This window comes from Oxyura jamaicensis, chromosome 4, assembly GCF_011077185.1.
Source record: "Oxyura jamaicensis isolate SHBP4307 breed ruddy duck chromosome 4, BPBGC_Ojam_1.0, whole genome shotgun sequence".
Lineage (NCBI taxonomy): Eukaryota > Metazoa > Chordata > Aves > Anseriformes > Anatidae > Oxyura > Oxyura jamaicensis.
In genome coordinates, this window is record NC_048896.1 from 90,126,882 (window position 1) to 90,153,796 (window position 26,915).

Consider the following 26,915-nt stretch of genomic DNA (forward strand, 5'->3'; position numbering starts at 1 on the left):
GAGGAGAGGAGAGGAGAGGAGAGGAGAGGAGAGGAGAGGAGAGGAGAGGAGAGGAGAGGAGGATTAAACTTCATCATTTAGTCTGAGAATAAAATAAAGCTGCTGACTGCCATAAGCACTTTTCCCTCTGAGTGCATATTGACTGTGTTATGTAAAAAACAAGCATTTAAAAAGAAATACAAAGTTAAGCCAATGACAGATGTGACTCCAGAGCACATTGGGTGTGAATAATTCTCATTTGTTACCTCATTTCACTATTGTTCCTCAGTTTCATATTATCCAAGAAGACTATCCTATAATCCTGCCCATGCACATTTGCCAAGTCTCCAAATAGCTTTAAAAAACCCCACTGATGAGAGACCACCAACTTTACGATTTCTTGCAGCTCCCGCTGTACATTTTATGGGTGTTTAGCAATGCTTTCCTAATGCTGGAGAAATTTCTCTTCTCTTCATTAGTAATAGATGTGTTTCATCAGCCTTCTCTCACTTTCTTTCTCCTCCCCTGCCCATATTCTCAAATTGCTGATTTTTAAGATGTATTTTACGTAGAACTGTAAAAATAGTATTTTTTTCATATATATATATATATATATATTTCGGATTAGGAACTGGACAAACTTTTAGCCTGCCAAGCCTTTTTTTCTTCTTTTTTTTATTTTTTTCTGTTGTTGTTGTTTAAATACTTCATAATAAAAGAATGTGCTCCTGATGGAATTTTTATTGCAAAAAAAATGTTATCCCGTTCTCCTTTTTGTATCTTACACACTTCAAAACACAAACTGAAATTCTATAACCTCCAAGAGGGCTGCTCAAATGCTGCCAAGCTAGTAAAGATAATGTCACAGTACATGGCACAGATGTAAAAGTGAGAGGAAGAAGATTAATGCTGCATCTCCATCTTGCCTGGGTGACTCAACTTTACATTGATATACTCCGTGTGCCAGTTGCGATCAGACTTCTGTTTTTGCTCTTCTACAGCATTTTAAAACAATTCCTCTTGCCTAAGGAGGTTGCTGGAAAACTTACATGGGAGCACACATTCCTTTTTAACAAGTGCAGAGCCCTAGTTTTTCACAGCTGCTGGAAGCGTGTTCTGGTTTTCAGAGAGCACAAAGCTGTCACCAGCCACATCACCTTTCAGAAATATTCAAGATGCTTTGCTGGGGATGGTAGCCCACCGCTAGTTGTCCTTCAGCCTCAGCTTTGGAGTCATTTCCCCAGCACCCTCCTGCAGCAGGTCTGTCCACGTTGCCTATCTGGGAGCTGAAGAGAAGCCCTTCGAACACCCCAAACTGCACCTACTGCTAAATCTTGCCATTTAGTCACTGGATTGTTTCTGTCTCCTTTTTTTCTATTTATCATTAAAAAATATATATTATGTGAAGACACATTCTAGAGTTTCACAGCCGTGTCTTTCAACGGTATCAGTTTTAGCAGAGGTGTTTCACCCACTGGCAGGAGGCAGAGATCAGCTCAGGACATGGCACTGCAGTGCCAGGGCGAGCTCAGTCCCTAACTGGATCCACACTGGATTTAATCCATGACTTTGAGTAACTCAGTGCCAGATGATGCCAGGATGAGAGGCTAACACTTCTCCAGCAATAGTCTGCTCAGATTTTTACCCAGGACTCATATGCCCTTCACAGGGGACTGGCAAAGGGTTCATTTCCTTATTTATTTACCCTTAAGGCAGAGGTAGCAAAGCTGCGTGGCACCACATGACTGCTAGGACTGACGCTGAGCAGCCAGAAGAAAGGAAAAGTCAGAGGTTTCTCTGCTTTTCACAGCCACAGTCCTGTTCCTCTGTGCTTCTCTCCCACAGGCAGGCGATTCCCCCCATCTGTTTTTTACCTCATGTCATCATTTTGGCATGTAAGTGCCACGCAGCAGAATGAGCTGCTACATCCGTATGGCACGGAGCAGCCAGCGCTGCGCCCAGACTTATTTTGTCCCCAAAGCCGTGTCACCCTGGTGGCGTGGCATGAGGCCGTGCTCCTCAGAGCCACGATACCCACAGAGCATGGCCTCACTGCTGTGATTTCGACCAGAAATGTGGGCTCTGCAAGCTCAGGCATCGCTGCTCATCTCCATTACATGTGGCAGGCGTGCCAAAGGTGGCTTGCACAGAAGGGCAGGACCCTTGTGCTCGTTTCATGGAAAGCCTAACTTTCAGTTGAATACCAGAGCCTGGCAGAAGAGGCTGTGCAGATGCTTTCATCCTAAATCTTTCTCCCTTTTGTGCAATTTTGAGCAAGCTTCAATTTCAGCCATGCTTTGGTTTTGGCCACTCTAAGGTGAGCAAGGCAGTTGGATGCTAACATGTAAAAGTTAAAGGAAGTTAAAGGCAGCTTGCACTGCTTTGAGTAGCAGAGTGCAGGCAGGTTCTTGCCCCTGGCATGGACTGGTGTACAGCTGGCAGCTGGCACTGCCACATCCTCTGCGAACGGGGCCAGCCGCAGCACTGCGTGCCATCCCATGGGACAAGGAGCACCAAGTCCTGGCCCATAAACCATGGAGCCCTGATTCAGCCCAGTTCTCTTGTGATATCCATCCTAAAATGAGAGGAGGGGAAGGTTTGACCCATGGTTATATAACCAGGGAGGCACAGGTTTAGGTTTCTTCTTGGATGCACTCTGTAATGCAGCCACCGCCAACGGAGCTGCTATATAACCAGCACCCAGAAAGTATCCATGCCTTAAGGTCATCAGGAAAAACAAATGCTGCAAATGGCTGCAGATTCCTTTGTTTGGAATGGGCTTCAGCTATTTATGCCCCAAATGGATTTCATCCACAGAGTCAAGCTAGAACAGCAGGAGATTTTACGGAGGGAGGATTTAATGTCTAAGACTGAAATTTGGCCAAGGTCTTGGGTTTAAACCTCCTTCTCTTGTGAGAAGAGTCTCAGAAGGTTTAATGCAGGCTTCCACTGAAAGCCAGACCACTTGAATGATGAGGGTAGAGCCTGCTGGCGGGGCCGATGCCACTGCCACCCAGCAGGACATTTGGGAGAAATCAGGTCAATCAAAAATCCCTTCGTTGGCTCTCATCTTGAAGAGTGAGAGGAGGTCAGAGACAAAAATGGAGAAAGTGGTCATCGGGGCCATCGGTAGCTGAGGGTTGGGCACTTCTGAGTTCAACTGACTCACCTAAGTCCTTCTGCGACAGAAAACCAAACTCGAAAGACAGCTTGGGCAGAGGATTTCATGGAGAAGGTGGTGTGGCCATCACAGGACTCAATGTACTTCTCTGGTATCTCCCCTTGTTATGTCAGCTCTGGGGCAGCCTGGCCACGGAAGCACAAAGCAGAGCACCAGAGCTTCTCTCACTGTGTGGACCTCAGCTGGGGTCCCAGGAGCTCCCCCTGCTCCCCCCACATGGTGCTGATGGATGCTGGACGCCATGGAGGAGGGCTAGGAACCAACTTCCCTTTTCCAGCAGGGAATACAAGCATCTCACAGCTTATGGTCCTCTGGTTCTCAATATGGCACAATCTCTGCGGGCTCCAAGTGACTGGAAAACAGAAGCCAGGTGCCCATATAGTGGAGATACCCCTAAAAATGCCAGAGGACCTCCTGAGACTCCTTCCAAACCACGTTTTCCTACATCCCTGTGGCACACAGCTTATCCCCAGCTCTGCCACTGCTCTGGCGGTGACCCCAGGCAAGTCGCTGTTATCTCCATCCCTTTCTCACCCCAGCCCTGCCGCCCTGGGGCTGCTTCCCCCCACCCAGGAGACTTAGGGGGTCCGGGGCCAGCAGCATTTCCCCCCGCGTCCCGGCTGCCTCGTTCTCCCTGCAGGAGAATACGAATCCCAAGCGGATCTGGAGTCAGTAGCAGAGCGGTAACCGAAGGAGAGAGGGTTTTGGGGGAGGCACGAAGGGCAAAAAGGGGTGAAGGGAGAGGACCGGGAGGGCGCTGGAGCCTCCCCCGCTTCCCATCCCGCCGCGCACGGCTGGGAAGGCGGCGTGAAGCCGGGCACCCCCCGGCTCGCAGCTCGGGATTTCGGTGAGAGAAACGAGTGTTAGGAAGGGAAAAGTGTGTGTGAGAGGGGGGTGTCGGCAAGCAAAGCAAATCCCCGATTTCCCCGGAGAAGGGAAGGGGTGAGAAAAAAAAATAAATAAACCGCAGAGCGCGCACGGTGTGGGTCGCGGCGAGGCTCCGGGGGGCAGGATTTCTCTTCCATCGCCTGGAAGGGCGAGATTAAAGAAGAAAGTGGGAGTGGGGTGGGAGGGAAGGGAAGGGAAGAGGGGGGGGATGAACAAAGGAGATTGGCAGCACAGCTGTTTTGGGAAGAGAAAAAAAAAAAAAAAAAAAAAAAAAGCCAGCCTTCCTGTTTCTTTAAAGCCGCTCATCTGCGCCGCGGCGGCGGCGGCGGGCCGGCTGCCGGCGCTGCGAGCGGACAGACAGCCAGACGGACGGACGGACGGACGGACGGACGGACGGACGGACGGACGGACAGACAGACAGACAGAGGGACGGACAGAGCCGGGGCTCCGCTGCCCGCCGAGACCGAGAGGAGAGCAGATGGGAGGCTGGAGTCACGGGCAGGCAGCGGCCCCGGGAGCGGAGCGGTGAGGCTCAACCTTGCGGCTCCCCCCTCCCCGAGCTCTCCGAGCCGCCGTGCGCCATGCGGAGCACCCCGCTGAGCGAAGGCGAGCCCTGGCCTCGCCTCTGCACCTCGGAGCTGGGCTCCCTGAAGCGGCTGAGGCGCAAGCAGCCAAGCTGCAAAAGTTTCCGTGTCCAGCTTCAAGTGCTGAGCGGCAGGAGGCCGGGGCTCCGAGCCCCCCCGACGCCCCCCGACGCCCCGACGGCCGCTTGGGACCCGCGGGGCGCCGCGCTCCGAGCCGCAGCCTCCGCTCCGCCGCCGCCCCCCGCAGCCTCCGCCGCAGCCTCCCGGCCTCCGCCGCCGCCTCCCGCCGCTGCCTCCCCGCGGCCCCGGGCCTCCGAAGCAGCCGGAGTGTCGCCGGAGATCAAAGCCCTGCAGCAGACCCGGCGGCTGCTGGCCAACGCCCGGGAGAGGACCCGGGTGCACACCATCAGCGCCGCCTTCGAGGCGCTGAGGAAGCAGGTACCTGCCGGCCGGCCGTCTGTCTGTCTGTCTGTCCCCGTCGGTGCTGTCTGTCCGCACCTCCCAACCTGGTTTCCAGCCCGCTTCGGGGTGCTGCAACCCCCCCCAGGGAGGGAGCTGGGATTTGGGGGAGAGGCTGCTGTGGGGTGCATGGGGGGCTGGCAGGAGGGGAAGCGGGCTGGGAATGCCCGGAAGCCCCAGCCTTGCTTATAACTGTGCTAACGATATGGATAAGTAAGGGTTTTTATTTTGCTCGCGCTCGGAAACTTTTGGACCTTTTCCCCAGAGGCAGGTCGGAACAGAGGGAAATGAAATAAACCCCCCAAAAAACCCTCGGAGCAAACAGCGAGGGCAAAGGGAGGCGTGTGCCCAAACTGCAGGTCGGGGTGATGCTCCTGCCCTAGGAGCACGTGTGCTCGCTGCCTCTGCTGCTGGGGTGGGTGGGCTGCCCCCCCATTGATTTTTGCACAGGGTACCTCACCCCTAAGGCCCCGTGGGGTTCCTACAGCCACCCCTGAAGCTTTCAGTGTGACAGCTGAATGAGGCTGGGCTCCCTTCCAGGCTAGTTTCCCGTGCTTTTTACTATAGCGCCTGCTTGAAGTGTGTACAGTGCTGGGTTTTCTCCTCGAGAGGTCTTGAAAAACCCTCGTGGGCTCCCGTGAATGAATAATAGGGGCGTTCTCACTGGCAGGGTGGAGCTTCCGAAAGGTAAACAGTGTTTTGGACAAAATCCTTCCAACCCCATCACCTCCCCGGCACATGGAAGGCAATGGGGGATCTGGGGAAGGAAGCAAAGCCGTGCCCTGGCATCAAGGTTCCCGTGCCTTCCCCGTGGGGATGAACCAGTGCCCGACCCCACTAGGGCCCTATATACCTCTGTGTGGGCAGGCACCCCGCAGCAGCTCACTGCTGGCCAAGGATCTGCTGTCAGGCTGCAACCCCAGCCATGCCGGCTGTGTCGCCAGCTGCCAGCAGGACTGATCCAGGTGCTCGGGAAGGAGGAGATGTGCAGGGCTTGGAGGACTGTGAGCTGCAGATGCACCTCTGAGAGATGCTGATCATCAGACATCCCAGGCTGGTCCCTTTAGCCCGGTGGGGGCAGCTCTGCAGGTGGGGGGCTCATAGACCCCCACAGGCAGGTTTCTGGCTACCATCTTCCAGCTTTGACCCTATTCCCCGAGTGTGCTCACTTTAGGGCTCAGCCCTGCTTGTTCCCATCTCATTTTCTCTCTGGGATGCCTCCAGCCCTTCCCAGTGACCGCTGGGTGGCTGCACCCCAAGGGTTAATCCTGCCCCAGCACCCAGCTCTGCAAGGCTCCCACCTGGCAGGGAGCGCAGGCTGAGGCCGTGTGTCAGGCTGAGCATCTAAATCAGAGCAGTTTTAATTGCTGTATGGCTGTGGGATCTGACAGCTTCTTCTGCAATCCCAGCAATCCAGGACGCGCTGGGTGCTGTACCTCTGGTGCTCAGAGACTGCCCCTTGTGAATGCAGGCTCCAGGCCGGATGGATTTCGTTTCTGTAAGCCGCTTCCCTATCTCGGTTGTTTGGCGACTGCGTGAAACGCGCTTGGAAGTGTCAGTCTAATTCTCCATGGACAGACATCTACACCACCAAAACCGCAAGGGGAAGTAGCACTGATTTCCCAAATCACTGGCAATCTTGTTCTAGGCTGAGCCTCAAGCACAAGTCAGGCAAGCAACAAATTAAAGCCGTGCTCTTTGGGGAAATGGGCAACTCTTGAAAAGCCTCAGATTCCTGGCCTTGGCTCTGTCCCCATAAATCATTTCAGCCCTGGACTCAGCTGGGAGCCCAAAGAGCCCGGAGAACAAGTTGCTGTCCTCTCTTCCCATGAAAGCCAGTCTCCAGGGTCGGCACCGGAGCACAGTGGCGGGGCTGTGCTCGCCCTGCGGAGAGAAAGCAATCATTCTCCAGGAGACGTCTGCTGCGAGGTTTCCCGAGCAGTTTGCTGAGGGGTGGGCTGGCCGTCCTGACCGGGCGGGTGACATTTGGATTCATTTCTGGCCGGGCTGCCAGCGGCGTGCTTGGTGCCGTGCGTGACATCAGGTGACAGGCGGCCGCCTTGCACGCCCGCGCGGCGCTGGCTTGTCACTCAAACCATCCGCGCCCCCAGCGAGGTTTTGGGGAGCAGGTCGGAGCCGGGGACGTTGCTTTCTGCCACCTCTCGGCCAGCAGGGCTGTGAAGTGAGAGCACAGGGAGGTTCATTTTGGGAGATGGATGCCCCAGGGGGGCTTTTCTTGTGGTCTTTTCACACCCCCAGGTGTGCAAAAAGCCTTCAGCCCCATGCAGGGTGAAATCCCCGGGTGCTGTCAGCCGGTGAGACGGCACACAGAGCTCGCTTTGCTTCTCCTTCTGCAGTTCTTCCCCCTTCCCCTCCTTGTCAGCACGGATCAGGCTCTTAAGCAGCTGGGAGCCTTTTCCTGAGGCTCTGAAACCGATATGTCCCCGCAGAGTGCTGAGGAGCGGCTGCGTGCGGCCGGCCCCATGCCCCTTCCCGGGGCAGGGATCGGGGTGCAGGAGCCGGCGGCACCCAGCACCCCCAGGGACCTCATCCCCTTCCTCACCCTGCTGGGGCGCATGGGGCTGGAGGCGCCCCTCCTTGGGGATGTGTAAGAGGTGAAACCCAAATCAGGATTGGGCCCATCATGGGTGAGTTGTAGGGTGCCTGACCGTGCCGGGTGAGGAGGAGGAGGTTGAGGAGGAAGGGCAAGGCGTCGCAGCACGATGCCCACTCTTCCTGACCCCAAAGCAAGCGGCTGGCACGCAGCGTGCCAGGCAGATGGGCGGCAGCGGCATCCCCACGTGCCGCAGCTGTGTACATATGGCACACGTGTCTCGGCTTGCCTGGGCTGTCTCCCCAGATGGCAGGAGGCTTCTTGTCGCTGTTGTCCTCGTTCATGGCAGAGGGAGAGCCAACCACGGTCATTTCACACAAGGAGAGGCTGATCCAGCCATGCTGCTGAGCCCGTAGCTGCCCCTGGCTTGCTTCTGAGGTAGGAGATGGACAGGATACTGCTGGCTCCAGAAGGTAGAGCTTACTGTTGGGACACATGCCATGGTCGCTGTCCTCGCACCTTTGTGTCACAGCCACCAGGAACCAGGATCTCTCACCGTAAGGGCCATGATGCTGGAAGCTGGACCAAAGTGCTCCTGAGATGCAGCCCCTTCTCCTGAGTCCGGGCACTTGTGGCCTTCAGATCTTAGCCTGGAGATGGTTTTGCTCCCTGAATCCCCCAGGCATCATTTCTCAAGGTCTTCTGTTGGTGGAGGACTCGAGGCTGACAACATGCTTCCCTACAGAAAACACTGCCTTGTTATGTGCCTTCTCCAAAACACCACAAAAAACGTGGAGACACCTCAATGTGCTTTGCTCTCCCTCCGCTGCTGCCTCTCTGAGCATCCCTCCTGGGTGCTGCCACTGCTCCTCCTTCCACCTCCTTGAATATCCATGCAGGCACTGCTCTGCGGGCTCCTTCACTGTGTCCTGGAGGGCTCCCCGTGGGCACCCAGACACCAGAACCTTTCTCTCAAGAGTCCTGCTCGCCCTTCTCAGCTGTGCTGACAGACCCTAAGGTGGCAGCAAACTCTCCCTCGGTGGATGGAGACAACCACAGCAGCCTTTCCGATCTGCTTGCTTGCACATCTGGCTCCTCTCTGGAGCACTGCTGTCCAGCTCCTCCTCGAGAAAGAGCTGGGGTCTGTGCCGGGAGCAAATGTGTCCACAGACATTTATTTTCCCTTGAAGTGCATCGGCATTTTCCTAAATCTCTTCATCGCTGCATTACCAGGGCTCTCCGCTTTAGCAGCTGACAGGCTCGCTCTCTGCACTCCTGTGGGTTCTGGGGTTATTTTTGATTTTTGGGGGGGCTTCTTAGCTGCTGGAGCTGAGTTTTTCCCCCAGGTAGCATCCTTTCACTTGGAGCTGCTGGCATGCATGTGACTGCTGCAGCTTGTAGTTAAATTGGTGCAGAAAAGACCCCGCTCTCTCCCACAGGGAGCCTGGTGGGACATCAGGAGCAGCAGCCCCACGGCTATGGGGTGGTGTTGGTGCAAGCCATCTGCAGGGGGTTGCAGGAGCAAGCTGGGCACTAACTGCAGGCAGGACCTGTGGCTCGAGCATCACCTTCATCACAAACCCACCAAGACTGAGACTGTTTTGGGGATGCATCATCACGTGCTCGCCCTCTTTGCGTATCTTCCCAGATTTGTCACTTTTGCCGCCTTTGCAGACACAACACCAAATCCAGCTGGTGTTGGCTGTGTCCTTGCTGCGTGGCAGGGAGGCTGAGAGCTTCCTCCATCACCTGCTGCCCAGGTCTCCCAGCTCAGCGCTCCGCTCCCTGCGCTATCCCCATGCCTTGCCATCGTTAACCGGGGCGGCTCGGTGACTGGAGCCAGCCCAGAGGGATGCTGCAGTTATTTACAGCGTGGTCGGGGCAGAGCGGGCAGGCACTGAGGTTTAACAGCTACAGCAGATGACAAAATACTGGCCTGGAGCAAAGCACGGAGAGAGAAAATAAGGGAGAGCCCAGACAAAAGGACAAAACTCCTGAAAACAATGCCTGCATGTCACCAAGGAGGAGGCTTGTTTGCTCCCTTTGCTGATTTTATCCTCTGATACAAACCCCATTGCTGTCAGGAGGTATTTGCTCTGCCTGCTGCCGCCGCCCCGCGTTAACCTCTGTGTTTTCTTACGGCTCCCGCTGAAATCGGAGGAAGGAGCCTGCTTTCCTGCAGCGGGCTTCGCGTCCAGTCCCTGCTCCCTGCCTTCAGCCACTCTCAAATTACTCTCCAGGCTGCAGGCCCGGTGGCTGGGAGGTGGGATGCTACCCTGCGGCACGTCCCCCGGGGTCTTTGTCCCTGACCTGCATCTCCTTGGCCCCATACATCTGGTTTCACAACATGAAGTGTCCCACCCCAGTCCCAGTTTGCTCTGCTGGAGAGAAGGGAGCAAGAAAACCCCAACTCTGGCTGGTGACCGCAGCTTTGGTGGAGCTTGGTCTCCTCTTCTCCAGCAGAATTTGGCCTGTTCAGAGGCAGAGGTGACAGCCACCCTGCTAAAATGTCACCTAATAAAGCGTTCCCCACTTGGGGTGGCCCCTTCTGGAGGAGATTTGCTGTGCCCCATAGCCTTAGGCTCTCTCCTGCCATACCCCCTGTGTGGTTATTATTTTGGGAGGTGGTTCAAAGCACCTACAGTAAGGTAAGGCTTTGCTGCGGTGCAATATTATCCATGCGTGACACTGAGGGTATGTGCTGCCCGCTCCGAGGGTGTGCAGGAAGCTCTGAGGGTGTAAAACGTCCCGGGACGGTGCTGGAGGACCATCCAAGCCAGAGCGGAGCCAGGCCCGGGGCAGCGTTAACCAGACTGCTGTTTGGAAGGCATCCCTGGGGTGAACTCACCCAGCACCACACCTAGGTTTTGTTTGGAGGAAGCCAATTCATTCGCTCCAAGGAGTGAACTCATGTTCCTGCAATGCGAGCACTGGGGGAGCCAGGGGCTGGGAGCGAACCAGGAGCGCGGTTATTTCACCGCGTGGACCCACCCGAGAGGAGAAGGCGCCGCAGTCGGGGCCGGTGCTGCCGCCCGAGCGATGCTGCTTTTGTTCTTGCTGACGTTTTTAAGCTCGCTTTGGCCGCCGGGTGCTTTGCTGGTGGCAGAGAGACAAAGCCTCCCACACCGACGGCATAAAATAGCTGCCTGTCGCTGGCCGAAATAAGGAGCTGCGGAGCACCCGACGCCGCGACGCCCACGGGACCTGGGGCTTGGGACCACATCCAAGGCCGCTCCCCTGCAGACCGTGCCATTTACCCGCAGAGCTCGCAGGATCGGGCCTGCTGGGTGCAAAGCCCTGCTTTGAAGGGGCCCTGAAGGTCCTGCTCGGTGCAGCAGATATCGGTGGCAGCTTCTTCCGTGGGCAGGAGGAGCGGTGTTTGGGGAAGAGAGAGGCATATCAGGCTTTGCTGATGTCCTCAGTGCTGCAAAGTTCCCTGTCCGGGAGCTGTACATCACAGGAGGTGTGTGATGAGCCCTTGGGATCACGGTTCATCCTCTGGGGCATTGCTCAGAGGCTCTCCTGGGTCCTGGTTTCGGGCACTTTGTGGGCCTTGTTTCATGGGCTGCTTCCCTGGTGTGGTGACTGCGACCACCAAATCCACTCACAGAAAGCCTACTGTGCCAGCAGGGACCGGCACAAGGACCCACATGCATTCACCCCAAACCACACAGAGAGAAAAATACCTGCTCCAAACCTACTCCAGGAAGTAACATGACTCGAAACCAAGCGGTGATGCTTTGCACAAGGCCTTTAGCCTTTAATCAAGGCTGTAAATCTCTCCTCCTCCTCCCAGTAGCTCCGCAGACACCAGCCCTGCAGAGGTGACCGAGGCAGGAGAAGCTCCCGCTGCCCCGACCTGCCGCCTGTCCCCGATGTGCCCTCACCCCAGCAAACGCCCAGCTCATCCCGGGGTGGAAGGAGCGATGTGAGGACGCCAGGACTATGAAGCACCGGACATTTCTGTGAACCTTCTGGAAGTATTTCTGGCACACGGCGCCACGCAGACAATGAGGCAGTGAAGTTGCGCTGCATGCTCTGAAAGGACGGGAGGAAGAGGCAGCCAAATTCTCTCCCGGGGGGGGGGGGGGGGGCTGACATGTTTTAACTCCCAGCGTAAAGATAAACCAGATGAATTAGAGGGCAGGTAGATTCAGCAGCTTACGGCATGCTGCAGAGGAGCCAGCTGTCAGGAGGGCTTAGCTCATGGCGTGCTGCAGGCGTTCGTCTGCCTCCCTGTCCCCCCTGCTGCAGCCCAGGGGCCAAACTCCCCTGGAATTCCCAACCTCATCCCCCCGGCTCCTCTCCTGTGCCCTGGGTGAGAATCGACTCTGTCTCGTGTCTCCGGTGGACGACAGCGAAGTGCCTGGCAGATGGCCCGTGGACTTCAAAGGGAGCATCTCTGGGCTCCTGAGGGCACCGCCTCTGATTGCAGACGTCAAGGATGGAAGAGACCTGTGAGGTCACATCCCCTCCCATCTTCCTGCCAAAAAAAAAAAAAAAAAAGAGCTTTTCTGCTTGGGAATCTGTCTCAAGAGCACGCATCTTGCCTTGCTTCAGCCTGATAAAGCTGATAAGGCCCCTGAGGCTGCAGAGCCCCATGGACGTGACCAGCAGGCATCCTCTGGCCGAAGCCCTGGTCCCTGCTGATCTCCCAAAGCCAAGGATGGTGCCAGCATCCCTTCCTTTCTTGCAGACGGCTGCATTCCTTCAGATCAGTGTGAAATTTCAGTTGCAGCCCCTTCCTAATTCCTTTTAATCGTCGCGAATATTGCAGGCAGGACGGTGAGCTGCGCTGCCGAAAATCAGTGAGGTCAGATCAGGGAAACGATTTAATTAACAGCATGGGAACCTGAGCTCCCCTGCTTCCCTTGGGCTCCGAGCAAACCCTCTCAGCTCCCGTCTTCACAGCTCTCCCTGTTGGGCTCAGACGTGACGAGCAGGGGAGGAAGGCAGGAGGGAAGGGCTCGTTGGTCCCCAGGAGCGTGGCAGACACCTGCCTGTGCTTCCTCCTGATAAAGATCTGTATAGCACAGGCCCAGGAGGAGCTGGGAGGGTGGCACCTGCATGTCCATGCTGGCTTGAGGCATTTTTTTTTCCCGTCTCAGACACACGCAGCCTGTTTTGGGTTTAATTTTGAAGATTTCTTGGCATCCAGGTGTGTCACTGACACCCTTCGCTCAACCAGAGCAGAGCTGTCCCCTCCTTGCTGTTGTCTCTGTGCTAATGAAGGGCCAAAACCAAAGTTTTCTTTCTTCACCCCCCCTCCCACACACACCCACACACTCTTGGGGAAGCTTTGGATCTGGATCTGAACTAAGTGGCTCATTCCTCTCTCAATTTCCCATGTTTAATTCAAAAGGAAGCATTCAAATGGCAGGAGCCGAGCCAAGACAGGGAGGGTTCCTACAAAACAGTTATTCTAACACCGTTACCATGGCAAAAATAACTCTTATCTCCTAATGTTTGTGCCCTGCACCCATCGCCGTGGTATCTGAGGTGAAACTCTTCCCATGTATGCATGGGGCAGCTCCAGTTTGGACTTTGCTGCAGCGTGTGGGAAACGGGGTTGTGTAATCCCAGCCGAGGGCTTGGTCAACCCTGTTAACACTGAGGTCTTTTCTTGGAGTCTGTAGCAAACATGCCGCACAAAGCAGTTTGGTTTTGATTTTGTTTCTTCTTTAAATAATAATAATTAAAAAAGAGCAGCACAAAGGAAAGAGAGCAAAACAGATGAGGGGAATAGGCACTCGCCTGGCTTCTTGTGTTGTAACTGGACAGCGTCTGTGCATCAGCCTCAAGGACTTCGTGGTCTCTTTTCCTTCCACTTGATTTAACTTCCTCCTTGCTCTAATTCTGAAATTATTCCCACATTTCACTGAATCTTTCCATTTTAGTTTCCGCCTTGCTTTGGTCTTCCCCGCTGCCGTTTGATCTGGGATATCCACTGCTCTTGCTACATCGGTGTCGAAAGAGGCTCGGGTGTTTCTGCTGCCCAAAGCAGTGCTTTCAAAATAACCCTCTGCTTATTGCATCTGTGGCCAGGTATGGCCATCTGAAGGCAGATGAGATGTTCTTCATGGCGTTAGTGTTAGCAGCAGAGGTTTCTGCTCCATGCAAATGCCACTGGAGGCCAAAGCACTGGTGGCATTGGGTATTCCCTGACGATAAATAGATTCCTGGCCTCCTCAGGGGTATTAGTAGGAGATTATACGTACGGAAAAAGGCCCTTTAAAGCTTGTTGGCTTGTTTCTGGAGAGGTCATCTACTGCTGGGCACTTCAGCTGTGTCACAAATGGCCCCCAGGGTCAATGGCATTCTTCCATTAAAATCCTCGTGCTCATGGATAAGGGTGACCCAGCTGGTATGTAGCTGTTTGGATTTCCATAAGCATTATGGCAGAGCTCCTCCCTTGAAGTGGCTGAAGAAAGTAAGCAGCTCGGATTCTCCTGTGGATGATTGGGAATTGGTGGACGGGCAGGGAACATTGGTATGGAAAAAGGGCTGTCATGGGTGGGTGGAACAGATCCTGGCTTGGCACTTAGCCCTGCTCCAAGCAGGGAGTGGGGCTGGAGACCCCAAAGGTCCCCCTGCTTGAAGCTGTGTCTACGTGTCGATGTGTCTAAGTGAGCAGCGAGATGGGGAGTTTGCTGGCAATGCTCAGCAAAGGTACCAATGTTTGTTGGGGGCAGCAACGATGAGAAGAGCTATAGAAGACCGTATGATTCGGAGTGACTAGGCAATACATGGCAGGTGAAGTAGTGTAGATCTAAAGTGATGAGTACAGGAAAAAAACATACCAGATTTCCATGTGAAATGATAGCCTCTGAGCTGACTGTTATCTCAGAGAAGAGACCTTTAGAGTTTATGTAGGTGTTTCAATGGAAGTGCCTGGTAGTGGTCACAAATCAGATCAGGAGCAATCAGAAAAGGAATAGAAAATAAAGTAGAGAACATCAGCATCTGTTAGACAAATATGCAGAGCACCCACAACGTGAATACTGCACGTGGTTCTGGTCCTCCCAGCTCCAAAAGGACATGCCAGCACTGGGGCAGGTTCGGGGAAGAGCAACAAGAGTGCTCAGAGGTATGGGATGGCTTCCACACAACAGTCAGCTAAGGAGGTTAGGTCTTCTCCTTCTGGAAAAGGGGAAGGAGAGATGATGGAGAACTAGAAATGTGAGTGTCACGGCAGGGATGAACCAGTTGTTCTCTCTTCTTTTACAAGAACTGGGGGAGCTGAGGTGAAGACAGTGGGAGCCAAGTTTAAACAAGCAAAAGGAGGGCTGTGTTATTAGGAAGGGGGAGGAAACTTTGCAAAAGGATGTTGTGGGTGCTAAAAATTGACAGGGTTTCAACTTACTTGACCAAATTCATCAACATTTGTGGGTTGCTGATACAGAGAAAGCACATCTAGCTGGGTTCGTGGAGCTGGCATTGGTTGGAGCCTGGCAAATATTTGGGGAAATATTGTATTTGTTTGAGCTGTTGTGCCCTTCCCTTGGCATCTGTGCGTGGCTGCTGTGGGGTTAGTGGAGGGGCAGAGCCTGTCTTACTTTACCTGAAGTCAGGGACATGGCTCCAGGGATGAGCCTGGCGGAGCAAGAAGCTGAGGCGTGAGCATGGCAAGAGGCACTAAAATCTCCAGCAGTAAGCGGAGCGTGACACCCTAGAGGGATGAGGAGGATGGAAGCTGGTATGGAGGCAGATGGTGGAGGGACACTCGGCCATTCCGGTGATTGATGTCATATGAAAACTTAGATTGACGGGTGCTCGGACAGCCCGGGCGGCTAGGATGGATTTCAGATAAACGCCCAGCTCCAGTTTCCCGTAGGCAATAGACTCTTGTGCATTAAAGGCTGAATGACCTTTAGCAATTTTGCAAACTAGCGGAGGGGGCCCCAAGCCTATTTGAGCTCAGAAGATTTCTCTTAAAGCTGGACACGTCGAAGTTGCGTGCCTAAAATTGAGCGCACATGTAGCGCTTTGCTGGATCGTGATCTAAAGGCAATCAAACCTTCTGTAGCAGAAAACATACACTGTGCATTTATTTAGACACATGCTGTTTAGTTTGAATCGTTTGAATGTTTCACATTACACTAAAAACCTTCAAGGGTAAAGAGGTAACTTGCATCAGATATTGCGAGGGTCCTTCTTGAGGGGCAACGTGACCGGTGCTTCTGCAGATGCTCAGCGTGGGGCAGCAGGGTAGGAATTGCAGAGCAGATCTGGAAGCTGTAACCAGCGCTGTCTGAGCATGAAAGCACCAGGTCGTAACATGTGTCCCTTATGCCACCATCGCTGCCTTATTCTACCAGGCCCCGATGGCTCTGTAGCCACTCGGTTACTCAGGGCGAGGAACTCGGTGCAAGCAAGGGGCTAGCATGGGGGTCCGAGGTTTCCAAAAAAAAACAGGGTCTGGCCTCTGAGAAGCCAACCGAGGGACAGGCAGGCGTCCTGGGCCGTATCCTGCCATGGCATGTTCGGCAGAACTGCCCCGCTGAAATCAAGAGGGGTCGTGCTGCTTCGTTCCCGCGGAGATCAGCGGGGGAGTTCTTCTGCAAAACCTGTTGGGACCATATGGCCTCGTATCAGCAGAGCTCCTATTTGTGTTAAAAGCTGCAAAGAAAATAACCTACAGTTGTTTTGTCATGCTTCGAGCGAGATGTTTTGTTTATCTGGCCTAATTTTTTTTTCTTTCCCTGTTACCCTTTCTAGGTTCCCTGCTATTCTTATGGTCAAAAGTTGTCCAAACTGGCCATCTTGAGAATAGCCTGTAACTATATCCTTTCCCTGGCCAGACTAGCAGACCTGGATTACAGCGCTGACCACAGTAACATGAGCTTCTCTGAATGCGTGGAGCAGTGCACTAGGACCTTACAAGCAGAAGGAAGATCTAAAAAAAGGAAGGTATGTTACAGCCTCCCCCCGCCCCCCAAATAACGGTAAAAGTTACAAAAGAAGGGGAAAAAAAAATGAAAAAAAAAGAAATCCAAAGCGATTTCCTTCCTTTTGCAGCCTTTGAAATTTCCCCCGTTCTTTATTCCCCTTCTCCCACTTCTCAGCTCTCGCTTTTTCTCCTCCGTCTGATCTCGCAATAACTGCATTCTTCTCTAATCAAAAGCTTTGCTCTCCTCCCCGTGCTCCGCGCCGGGCTCTTCCTCTCGTTAGTCACCCGGCGCGTTTTAACGCGGGCATGATCCTATTAGCGTTGTCTTGTGGCGGTTATTTGTTAAAAGAAACCAGCCGCCAGTCGCCTGTTGGAGAGCACGAAACGCCATCGCCCGGCTGTGTTTTCTGTTTGGTTTAATCCAACACTTATCTCTGCGAAAATTGCCCGACAACAACACCAAAAAAAAAAAAAAAAAAAAAAAAAAGGCAGCTAATGGAGACGTTGGACGTATAAACACATTAAGAAGATGTACGACCTGAAGGACATGTGGGTATCTTGAGGAAACAAGGCTAAATCTAATTACACATCGCATTCCTTTAGGTTACTTAACACTGAACCAATTAGGTGAAATCATCATCAAGCTGGGGTAGGAGGAAGCAGAGCGCTCGGCCAGCTTTCCTCTTGGAAAGTGACATGGGTAAATTAAAGGAGTGATTGATGTCTTTGTTCGGGCTTTTATGACAAAAAGAGTTTTGTAAACTTGAATTGAACTTCCCCCTGCTTTCTGGGCTCACTTGTCATGTGGAATAATAAATCAGCGGGACTTTAATGGATGAATGGACAGCCAAGCTGGGGAGCAGGCTCCTTCCCGGTGTCGTTGAGGTCTGCCTCCGATTCGGGCAGGTTTCCTTGGTCTTCCTCTTCTTCAGCCCAACAGATCATCCTGCAGAAGCTCAGTTTATAAATAAACACAATAGCACACTCCCTGTCGCTTCCTCTGCCTGTCCCGGGCCGTGTTTATGCCCCCGGAGCAGCAGTGCCAGGCGAGGTGTGCGCAGAAAGACGTGGCTCCACTCAACTCTGGCCGATGAGGTGCAGGGGATGGGTCTGGGGATGGCCTGAAATTGGAGGGTCATTGTGGGGTCCGTGGCCTGAAACTAGGGGTCCATGGCACCACGGGAGGTGTTATCCCAGGGACCCGGTGCGGTGCCACCAACCCCAGGGCAGGAGGTGGGAGCTGGGACGTGGGTCCCCACGTGGGACGTAGGAGAAGGAGGAGGATGAGCATCCTGTATGGTGCTTGTAGTGGTAGTAAACCCACTACAGGCAGATCTCGGGGCTGGTTTTCAGGCTTTTGGTGCCCGGTGGGCTGAGACTCATTGTCTTGGCTTATGCGAACTGACGCGAGCTTCAAGATGGAAAACTCTGAGCCAGATTTCAGACGGCTCCAAATCCCAGGGTGTTCACATCTGAGGGTTAGGGCTGGGCCCACCCTTAATTAAAAAAATAAATTAAGAATGAAAATCCTTCCATTTATGGCATTTGCTCTCTACAGTTCTCTCCAAAGCGTGTGCGCGGAGAAAAGCCCCGAGCCTACCGAGAGCGTATGAACAATGAAACTCTCACGGGGCACCGGCCATGCTGCCTCCATGCAGGCCACCGCCAGCCCCAGAAACAGCGTCACCAGCAGGCAACCTGCATTTTCTTCTCATCCTCCAAGGATACCCATCCCCGCCCTTCTCCAAAGACCCTCTCCTAAAGGAAAGCTGTGTTTTGGCCCCAAGGGAGGGTCCCGGTCCCGGCTCTGCCTTGCTTTTCTTTCTGGAAAGGGTCTTGCAAATGTAGTTCTGCCATATAGGAAAGTCCGAGTTGAGGATTGTCTGGGCAGCTCGAGAGCCTGTGGATTACCCTTGTTGATAGGAGTCATTTTATTTTACGTGGGGTTATTTTATTTTATTTTTATTTTTGCCCAGGTGAGGGAAAAGCAGTTCAAGGTGAAGCCAAAACCAGTAGGTATCGTGGAGGAACCCCAAGCAGTCAGCAAGTCCCAGGAGAGAGAAGATGCAAACCCAGGGTTGAGGGGGATGTCCCTTAAGGTATCTCCCTTTCTCCCAGAGCCAAGCGATGGATGGCTTGGTGGGCACGAGGCAGGGAAAGGCTGATGTCAGAGCGGGGTTATAGATCTGGGATAACCGGGCAGTGAGGATCCGAGCTCTGGATGTCAGGTGGTGTGAAAGGATGTCTCTCCTGGGGGGTCTTGCGCGGGCGGCTGGATGAGGATACAATGGCTTGGCCCGAAATCACCGCGCGCTCATTAATTTGGAAATCGGCACGTTTTTCTAAGCCCTTGTGTGGTTTTAATCAGGTCTCAGAAACCACTGCTCGCTGAGCAGTTCCTCTGAATTATCGACTTTGGGTCTTTTTGTTGTTGTTGTTGATGTTGTTTTTCCCTTTTCTGTTCTGCTTTAAAAATAAAATCCCAGCAAGCCCAAGCACAGACCTCCAGTGTTTGAGCCGTGCTGCTCCGGTGGCAGTGCCCTGATCTGCTGTCCTCTCTTGTTGTGTCTCTCCCTGCCTCTATCTCCCTCTCTCTCGGCTCCCCGGCAGATCACAGCGTGCTGGGCACCGTGAGCTTTTCACACAAAAAAGTAGCTGGTTGGAGTTTGTTTTGGCAGGCCGGGGCTCCAGATGTTGCATTTGCTGGATGGTGTGTCGCCTTGTGCTTTGTTTTTTGAGGGCGAATTATCTGCTATCCCCAACTTTAGGTTGCTGTGCAGACTGAGCTGTTGCAATAGGAAACTTAATGGGTGTTTTTTTCCCCCCCTTCCACTCCATTGTGTTAATTAGAAAAGTTGACGTTAGCCTTTCCAACTATTTTGGCTAGGCAAAAAAAAAAAAAAATCCCCTTTCCAGTCCTAGCTGCCGGTATAGAGTGATTTAAGTCGTTGCAATTGAGACTTGACCGAGGGTGTTTGGTGATTGGAGATCTCATTTATAAGTGGCCAAAGGGGTAACTGAAGGCCTTCAAATGTCTTTTACTAAAAAAAAAAATAAGCTGCATTGAAAGGGGGGGGGAGGAGGCAGTGGGTTCAGAAGATATTCTTCATTTTGGGTTGGTTATAAAATGGTCTGGACCGAGCCCTGGCCTTTGCAGCACAGGCAGGAGTCCCAGCACGATGGAGATGTAGCTTGTGGCACCCCCAGCAGAGCCCCAAGTCCCCCTGGGGCTGCGCTCGGGTCCTGTCCCAAGTGTCACCAGAATCCGAGCGTGGATTTTGTGGGGCTTCTGCTATGGGACACTGTTCTCAGCCCTGTCCCCAAGGTACCCTGCAGGATTGCTGCCTTAACTGGTCTGGTTAGGGTGTTAGGGATCAGGGGTGCAGAGCTGCACTCCCCAGCCCCACAAAGCCCCTGCCCCATAGCTATGGGGCAGCCCCCGCCTCCCCACCAAGCAGCACAACCACAGCCCTTGCGTCAACACAGAGCAGCACCCGGCCCCCAACAAACACCCTATGCAAAGCACCCCATTCCCCACATCAGCCAGAAAACCCCTCGAAGTCAAAATTTAAAATTTAAAAATTTGGAAAAAAAAAAAAAAATCATTTTCCCCCCTAAAAATCCCTCCCCTCTTTGCTTTGCACCGGTCGCTCTGCTCAGCAGCAGCGGCGCGGCGTGCATGGGAGCCGAGCCGGAGCGGGGAGGGAGGGCTGGGTGGTTGGGTTGGGTGGTTGTGTGTGTTTTTTTTTTTTTTTTTTTTGGCTTCCACCCCCCCCCCCCCCCTTCTCCCCGGCTCTTCTGGCAGTCGCAGACTCCAGATGTTCGGAGCGCGAGCTGGGAAGTCCTGCTGGCGCCACTTGGGGCAGAGGGCAGGGGAAAGGCACGCGAGCTGGAACCCGGAGTACTCAGTCACTGCAGGACTTGGCGCATTCCCCAGCTCGCTGCTGGCACATTCCCCGGCTCTCTCCTGGCCATCTGTTCCAAAAAAACACTTTCAGAACCTCATCATCACTCAGGATACAACACTGCGAGCAGCTGTTAGCAAGGCAGAAGGAAAAAAAAAAAAAAAAAAAAAAAAAAAACCATGCGAAAGGTCTCTTTGTGAGAGAGGAAACTGGGTTATGAATAACAGGCGAGCAGTTGGAGCTCAATAAAAGTTTTCGGCTGGAATTTAGTTTCTTGGGTTTTTGAGTCCCCGGGCCTGCGTGTGTGTGTGGATGCGCACAGACGCAAGGAATTAAAAATTAAAGATGCTATATATATGTATATATATATATATATTCCCTGATAATTAAATGATATAGGAGCGTACACCGAATGAAAAGCCGCTCTATTTGTTGCAGTCTGTTGCACCGAAATTGCTCACGTTATGTATGTAATTATTGCATTATAGGAAATAGTTATTGTGGTGTTCTGCCATGCCTTGATGCCGCCTCATTGCTACTTTGCTCAGAGCAGATCTCCCACTGTAGGTAACGCTTGTTCCCACTGAAATAAAACGTTCAGAGCAGCGCTTTCTGTGGGTGCAGCTACTTGCCAGAGCGAGCAAGTCAGGGGCTGAGGCTGTAAAAGAGAAATGGTAGCAGCAGGCTTCCTTCGTATGGCACCGAAACCACTTGCTTGGAGCATATTTTTTCTATAACTCTGCATCAGGATTGGGGTTTTATTTACTCAGAGCCCCGAGATAGAGCCACAGCTCCCAGCCCTGCTCCGCGCGGCCGGTCCCGGCTGTCGGTGCTCGCTGGTATTGATCAGCTTGTATCGATTATCGCAGCACAATCAATGAACCCTAGGTGATCTGCATGGCATTTCTTCCCCACGGACTGTGGTCCTGTGGGCTGGGGGGCTGGTAATGAGGTCCATAGCTCCCTTTCTCTGCAGTTTGACTTAGCAGAGGTTCCTCTTTAAAAATAGCTCCCTTTCCCCGCTCACACTTGCAGGCGCGGGCGGGCAGGCAGCCAGCCTGCTTCCCCGGGGAGGAGTTGGACCACAGGAGAGCAGCGACCCTCCCCGTCCGTCTGTCTGCCTGCCTGCAGGACGGCAGGATGGCAGGAGGGTCCCTGGGGGGGCTGGATCCCCCACAAATTATCCTTGCCCTGTGCTTGTTGCTCCTGCTTTGAGATATCCCCACGTCCCAGCAGCCCAAACAGCAAATGTGGCCGGGACGGAGGTGGGAGGCTGAGGGCTCCCCACAGACCAAGCAAATTAACAGGGCTGCGAGGTTTTCCTTGCCAAAGGGACGTGACGTGGGACCCCACTGCTGCACGACAGCACCAAACCCCTTTGCCCCGAGGGGCGTCCGAGTGGCTCCAGCGCTGGTGGGCTCCGTGCTGTGTTACCGAGGGTATAGGGCGAGATCTGCCCCGCAGCTATCAGGTAACTGCAGCAAAAGGAAAATGTGACTCGAGGAGACGGGAGAAGCCCTGGAACAAAGGCTGACTCAATTCCAGCAGTGCTTTGATTTATAGAGATTGAAATGCTCCGGGATGCTGCAAACTCACCAAGGTCATTGGGCCAGTTGTCAAATTCAAGAGCCAGGGGAGTTCTGATTATTAGTTTAAAGCAGACCCTGTTTAATAAATCTGTCTTTGGAGCTCCTGGCTGGAGTAGAAGAGGGTGGGGGAGAGGCAAGGCGCCCCTTCCCACCCAGCACACCCTACCGTGAGCCCCTGGGGACGGATGGCACTGCTGAGCTCCTCCAGCACATTGCAGAGGGCTCCCTCCCTCTGTCCTCCATCCTCCATCCCTCGTCTCGAGGCTGCGGCACGTCGACCTGCCTTTGGTCACCCCCCTTTCTCTTCGTCTTTCCCGGCTGCAATATCAGGCACAATTTATTCAGCATTTTAAAGAGCCCCCGAGGCACCAGAGAGGGAACCGGAGTCCCTCAGACTCCGGTGGCTTTGGATGAGGGCACAAGGCTGCTCCTGCAGGGTAATTCCTTCCTGCGGTGGAAAGGGGTTTGCTCGCCAGGATTGCTCTCCCAGACAGCGATGGGGGATTTGTCTCTCAGCTGGCTTTTAATATTAAAGAGAGCATTCGTCGCTTCCCTCCTTTTTCCTCTTTTTCTTTCCATGTGTGATGAATTAAACAACCAGCATTTCTTTTACAGCTTATTAATATACATCATTTATTGCTGGAAACTCGTTTTAGGCATTTCCTAACAAATGCTTGCGATACACAAGGCTGTTTATTATTCTCACACCTAACCCTCATTTACTCAAAATCCCGAGTCCCAGTTAATTGGGGCAGTTGTTCCTCCTGCTCAGGGCAGCGCTAGGTAGTGTGTTAGTAAGCAGAGACACCAAATAGTTGATGATAATTGCAATAATGAGCTGAGTTTTTGTATTTGGTGTGTGCCAATCCACAGGGTGAGCTCATGCTCCCCAGGGTCTGCACTTGGCAGGAGCGGGTGGCAGTGGGGGTCTTGTGTCCCCCGTCGCCTTAACCCAGTGTGGATGCTCACCTGGGATGGGTCATCTCACAAGCAGCAACCCTAATTGCTGGAACTGTAAAATAAAACATTGGTGTCTCAATAATATGTTCATAGATCACAGCACCATCTGGGTTGGAAAAGACCTTCAAGATCTTCAAGTCCAACCATCAAGCTGACCTACCGAGTCCCACCACTTTCTACCTTAATGTTATAAAATCCAGTAATGGAAAAGGGGAAAGAGTACAGCAACAAAATGCCTCGAGGAAATAAATAAATAAAAAAAAAGTGCTTTTCAGCCCAGCTTTAAGGAGTTTGACCATTTTAGATGGTCAGCAAGATGACTAGTCTGTCCGGAGGATTGATGACCATGTCCAAAGGACCATCAGGGACTTTGCGCTGCACCCCAAAAGGCTCTTAAATCCACTGGTGAAAAGCAAGAAACAGTGGTTGGACTCAGAAAACAGGATCTGATTTCCAAGTTTCTAAATTCCTCAGTTACTTAAAGGAGGATTTAGGAGCCCACGTGATGAAGGCAGTTTGGCCAACTGCGATGTGACCTCATGAAGGAGCAGGCCCAAAGGATTTTACCGTGTTTTGAAGTATGCTAACGATTGTTTGTGGGATATTCACAGGGCTTATTTTAATGTCAGAGGGGGTTTAGATGAGGTTTTCCCTGTCCAGAGCTGCTGCACATTGGAGCTGTGCATTTTCCGGGGGCAGCTGCGAACCTGGCCGTAGCTGTCTGTACTGCATGCAGTTACCCAGACACACCTGCCTCGGCCTCTCCTGTGGGTTGGGAAGCTGTGCATGTGGGGAGGCGTCCAATAACCAAAATGCCACCATAAACCCCACCTCCTGCCCAAGTCTGGGCTGCCCAGCTGACTTGTTTTCCCTTTGTAATGCAGAGATTGACTTCTGAAACTGAAAATGGACCGGGAAGTCTTTTCCAAAGCAGGCGTTTGCCGATGTTTCTCATTTCGTGCAGCAGGAGCTGGAGGCAGCACTGAATTACCTTGTTCTTTTTCCTCCCCAAACCTTCCTTGTCCTCTCTTTCTCCCAGCCCCTCTGCTCTATGAACTCTGGCCGTGGCCGTGACACCTACACAGTGATGCTCTGCAAGCTAAATTCTTAAAAGCTTGTACTGTGGGTCAATGAGTCCCAAGGAAACCCCAGCGTGCGTCACCAAGGGTCGTTCGTGCGAGAACGGCACGTGTTCGCCGTTCTGACGATACCTCTTTCTCTTTCCAGGAGTAATAACCAGGAAGGGAGGGTTCGGAGGAGCTTCCAGCCAGAGTTACATCTGTTCTTGGCAAAGGTTGCGTGATCCAGATGAAGACTGCAAGCAGCTTTTTTGCAGAAACCCCTTTTCGAGATGACGATTGGCCAAGGAACTTCCTTCATCTCTGGAACAGAGAGGAAACAAAAAGGACGACGATGCTTCTTATTGTTTTTAAGCCAGCCACCTTTTAGTACGTGCAATTTATTTAGCACTTTTCCCTTTGCTTAACTGGGAAATGTTCCCCTCTCAGCTCATGTGTACAGTCGTTTTTTGTTGTTGTTGTTGTTGCTGTTGTGCCAAAGATTTGATGGAGCTTCTACACTGTGTCTTATTTTTGCCTTAACGCTAAATCCTCGAGCCAAAGAGAAGTCAGAGGCGCCACTCAGATCATGGCGAGTGGGCCGGCCAGCTCTCGGGGAATTTTTGGAAATTTCAGGATCCTTCTGCAAGTTCCCTCTTAGTCCTCCCGTCCTGCAGCCCTGCAGCCAGCCTTCAGTGTGGGAGCGAGCTGGGACACAGCGCGTGGGGCTTCAGCCACCAGGTTATCACCTTCCTTGGAGCTGCTCCGTGGTTCTGCCTCTTTGGTGATTGCCCGACCTTCCCCGGGGCAGCAATACCGACATGCAGTGAGAGCTGAAGCAGGATCCGTGGTGGTGTTTTTCTAATAAAGGAATAAAAGTGAAATAAGTAGAAGCTAAGTGCCATGTAAAGCAATAAAGGAAAATCAGAGGGACGTTCAGCTAGGCAGAGTGAAACGCAGCGAGGCGGTTCAGCGGGCGTTTCGGGTTCGTGAAGGCATTTTTTCCGTGGGGTTTTCGAGTGGTCAGAAACCCGTGTAATGCAAAGGCATTTGAATCCTATACTGTACCTTTCACTTCAAATTGAAGTAAAAAGAAAGAAAAAAATGGAGAAACATTTGCTTGGAGTAAGCAGACTTTATAGGTAAACGCAGTTCGTGTGCAGGACATCTGCTAATGATGGGGGACAGAGCTCTGTGTTCAAGTAAAATAATTTGGGTTTCCAAACCCAGGAGATGAACATATTTTGTTTCCAGTAAAGAGAAAGGTTGTCTTAGCGAGGCTGGGTTCAAATCCCAGTTACAGCAGCGTAAATCAAGCACCAGGGGGTCTGAAGCTGGCCCGGAGCTGGGAGGGCACCGCCAAGCATCCTCAGATGAGCCCCTGCTTCGCTCCTCGGCGAGGCTGGATTTGAACTCCTCGGAGGCTGCCCGCTGATTTCCCTGCACAAGCAGATGCCCTGAGCAATGTGCAGGGGAACGTCGAGCGTGCCAAAAACCTGAGCTTGCTTGAGCAGCATCTGGGGGTCTGGGGAGGGACCACAGTGACCACCCCGCTCTCTACCACATCCCCTGCCCAAGGCGGGGAGAAGAGAGGTCCTGCTGAGGATGCTCGAGATACCCAGGGCACGCAGGGGATGGCTGCGTCCCGATCCCCAGGTTTTCATATTCCTGCTCACCACCCCCTGCCCTCACCGCTGTTCATTATTAGCAGCCCAATAAAATACATTTTTAGATTGACGTTTGTATTTCTTTCTTAAGCGTGGTTTTTGACCCTTTTTTTCATTGTATACATTAAATACATCTTTTTAACTTATAATTGGGAGAGGGGCTGAGTGCACAGACTCGTGAATGGACACAGAAGCACAGAAAACACTCTGGGGCTCTCCATTTGGGAGAGTTAATGATTATCAGCACAGCAAGGTCTGCAGGGAGAGCCGGTGATAGCTCTGATCTTTATTTGCCTCTTTCCCCCTTTTCAATCGCTGCTGATAGATAAGAAATTTGCTGCAAATGTGTAAGCCACAAGCTGGGCAGCACCGTCAGGCTGTGATTGGGGCTCTAGGTCATGCAATATCGTTTGTCCCTCTGATGAGGGAAACATTAACCCTTCAGATCAAGTTGCTCATTTGCACATTCCCAATTTCACTTCCCTTAATCGTGCCCTGCTATTCACACCCTATCCATTTCCCTCCAGTAAATGCAGGAAGAAAGTCTCTAGAAGTTAAGAAACTGAATTATTTTGCTTGATTTAACTGAGCAAGGCTCTGCCTGAGGAGACAAGGTGTTTTCTGGCTGGGCTTTGGCGTCCAGCTGGGAGGTGAGATAAAGCCAGGGGGCTGGGAATGATCCCCCCATAACACTGTCCCGTGTGTCCTAGCCCAGCCCAACTCCACCAACCGGCTCCAAAACCAAGAAGAAGGGTAAATTTTTACCAAAGCATAGCAAGCATGTTGGTGTTTTCCTTAAAAACCATGGTGGAGATGACACTGTTGTCCTGGCTGGGGTCAGCCGAGGTACGGAGCTGACCTTGCCTCACTCCTGCCCAGCAAACACGGCAGGTGATCGCTCTCCTCATCCAATAACGTGGTGACGATGTTTGTTAGCATGAAGCAAAACCCTCCGTGCTGTCACCCTCCTGACAAAGCAGAGCAAAAGCCTTGGCTCCCAGCCTGGGATGCACAGGAGAAGCTGGTGGGTCACATCTGTTGATGTCCTGTGACGTCCAGACCAACTGGGACCCAGCATGGGACGGAGGGGTGATGTGTCCCTGAGCAAAGGGGACCCTGAACAAAAGGTGGGGGCTTTCTGGTTAAAAAAATCATGTTTCTGCTCCCTGGGACTGCTGAGATATAGACAGGATAGACGGGA

General features: G+C 52.8%; 1 protein-coding gene and 1 long non-coding RNA gene across 5 annotated transcripts in view; one reads left to right on the forward strand and one right to left on the reverse strand.

The window, feature by feature from the left end:
• The window catches only part of LOC118166465, a 21,741-nt gene extending 16,564 nt beyond the window's left edge, over window positions 1-5,177 (reverse strand). The window contains exon 1 of the long non-coding RNA XR_004750514.1: window positions 5,075-5,177. This is a non-coding gene — a long non-coding RNA (uncharacterized LOC118166465). The remainder of the gene's footprint in view (window positions 1-5,074) is intronic.
• ATOH8 (atonal bHLH transcription factor 8) lies at window positions 4,232-25,788 on the forward strand. 4 transcript variants are annotated; one of them, XM_035325402.1, is made up of 4 exons: window positions 4,232-4,435; window positions 4,476-5,070; window positions 16,364-16,555; window positions 24,217-25,788. In XM_035325402.1, exons 1-4 carry the CDS (start codon window positions 4,257-4,259, stop codon window positions 24,220-24,222), a joined length of 972 nt encoding a protein of 323 aa, XP_035181293.1. In that variant the 5' UTR covers window positions 4,232-4,256; the 3' UTR covers window positions 24,223-25,788. The 4 variants fall into 4 exon arrangements, with proteins under 4 accessions (XP_035181293.1, XP_035181296.1, XP_035181295.1 ...); XM_035325405.1 differs by having other exon boundaries at window positions 4,260-4,419; window positions 24,217-25,784; XM_035325404.1 differs by having other exon boundaries at window positions 4,260-4,415; window positions 4,460-5,070; window positions 24,217-25,784.
• Window positions 25,789-26,915: the final 1,127 nt, after the last annotated feature.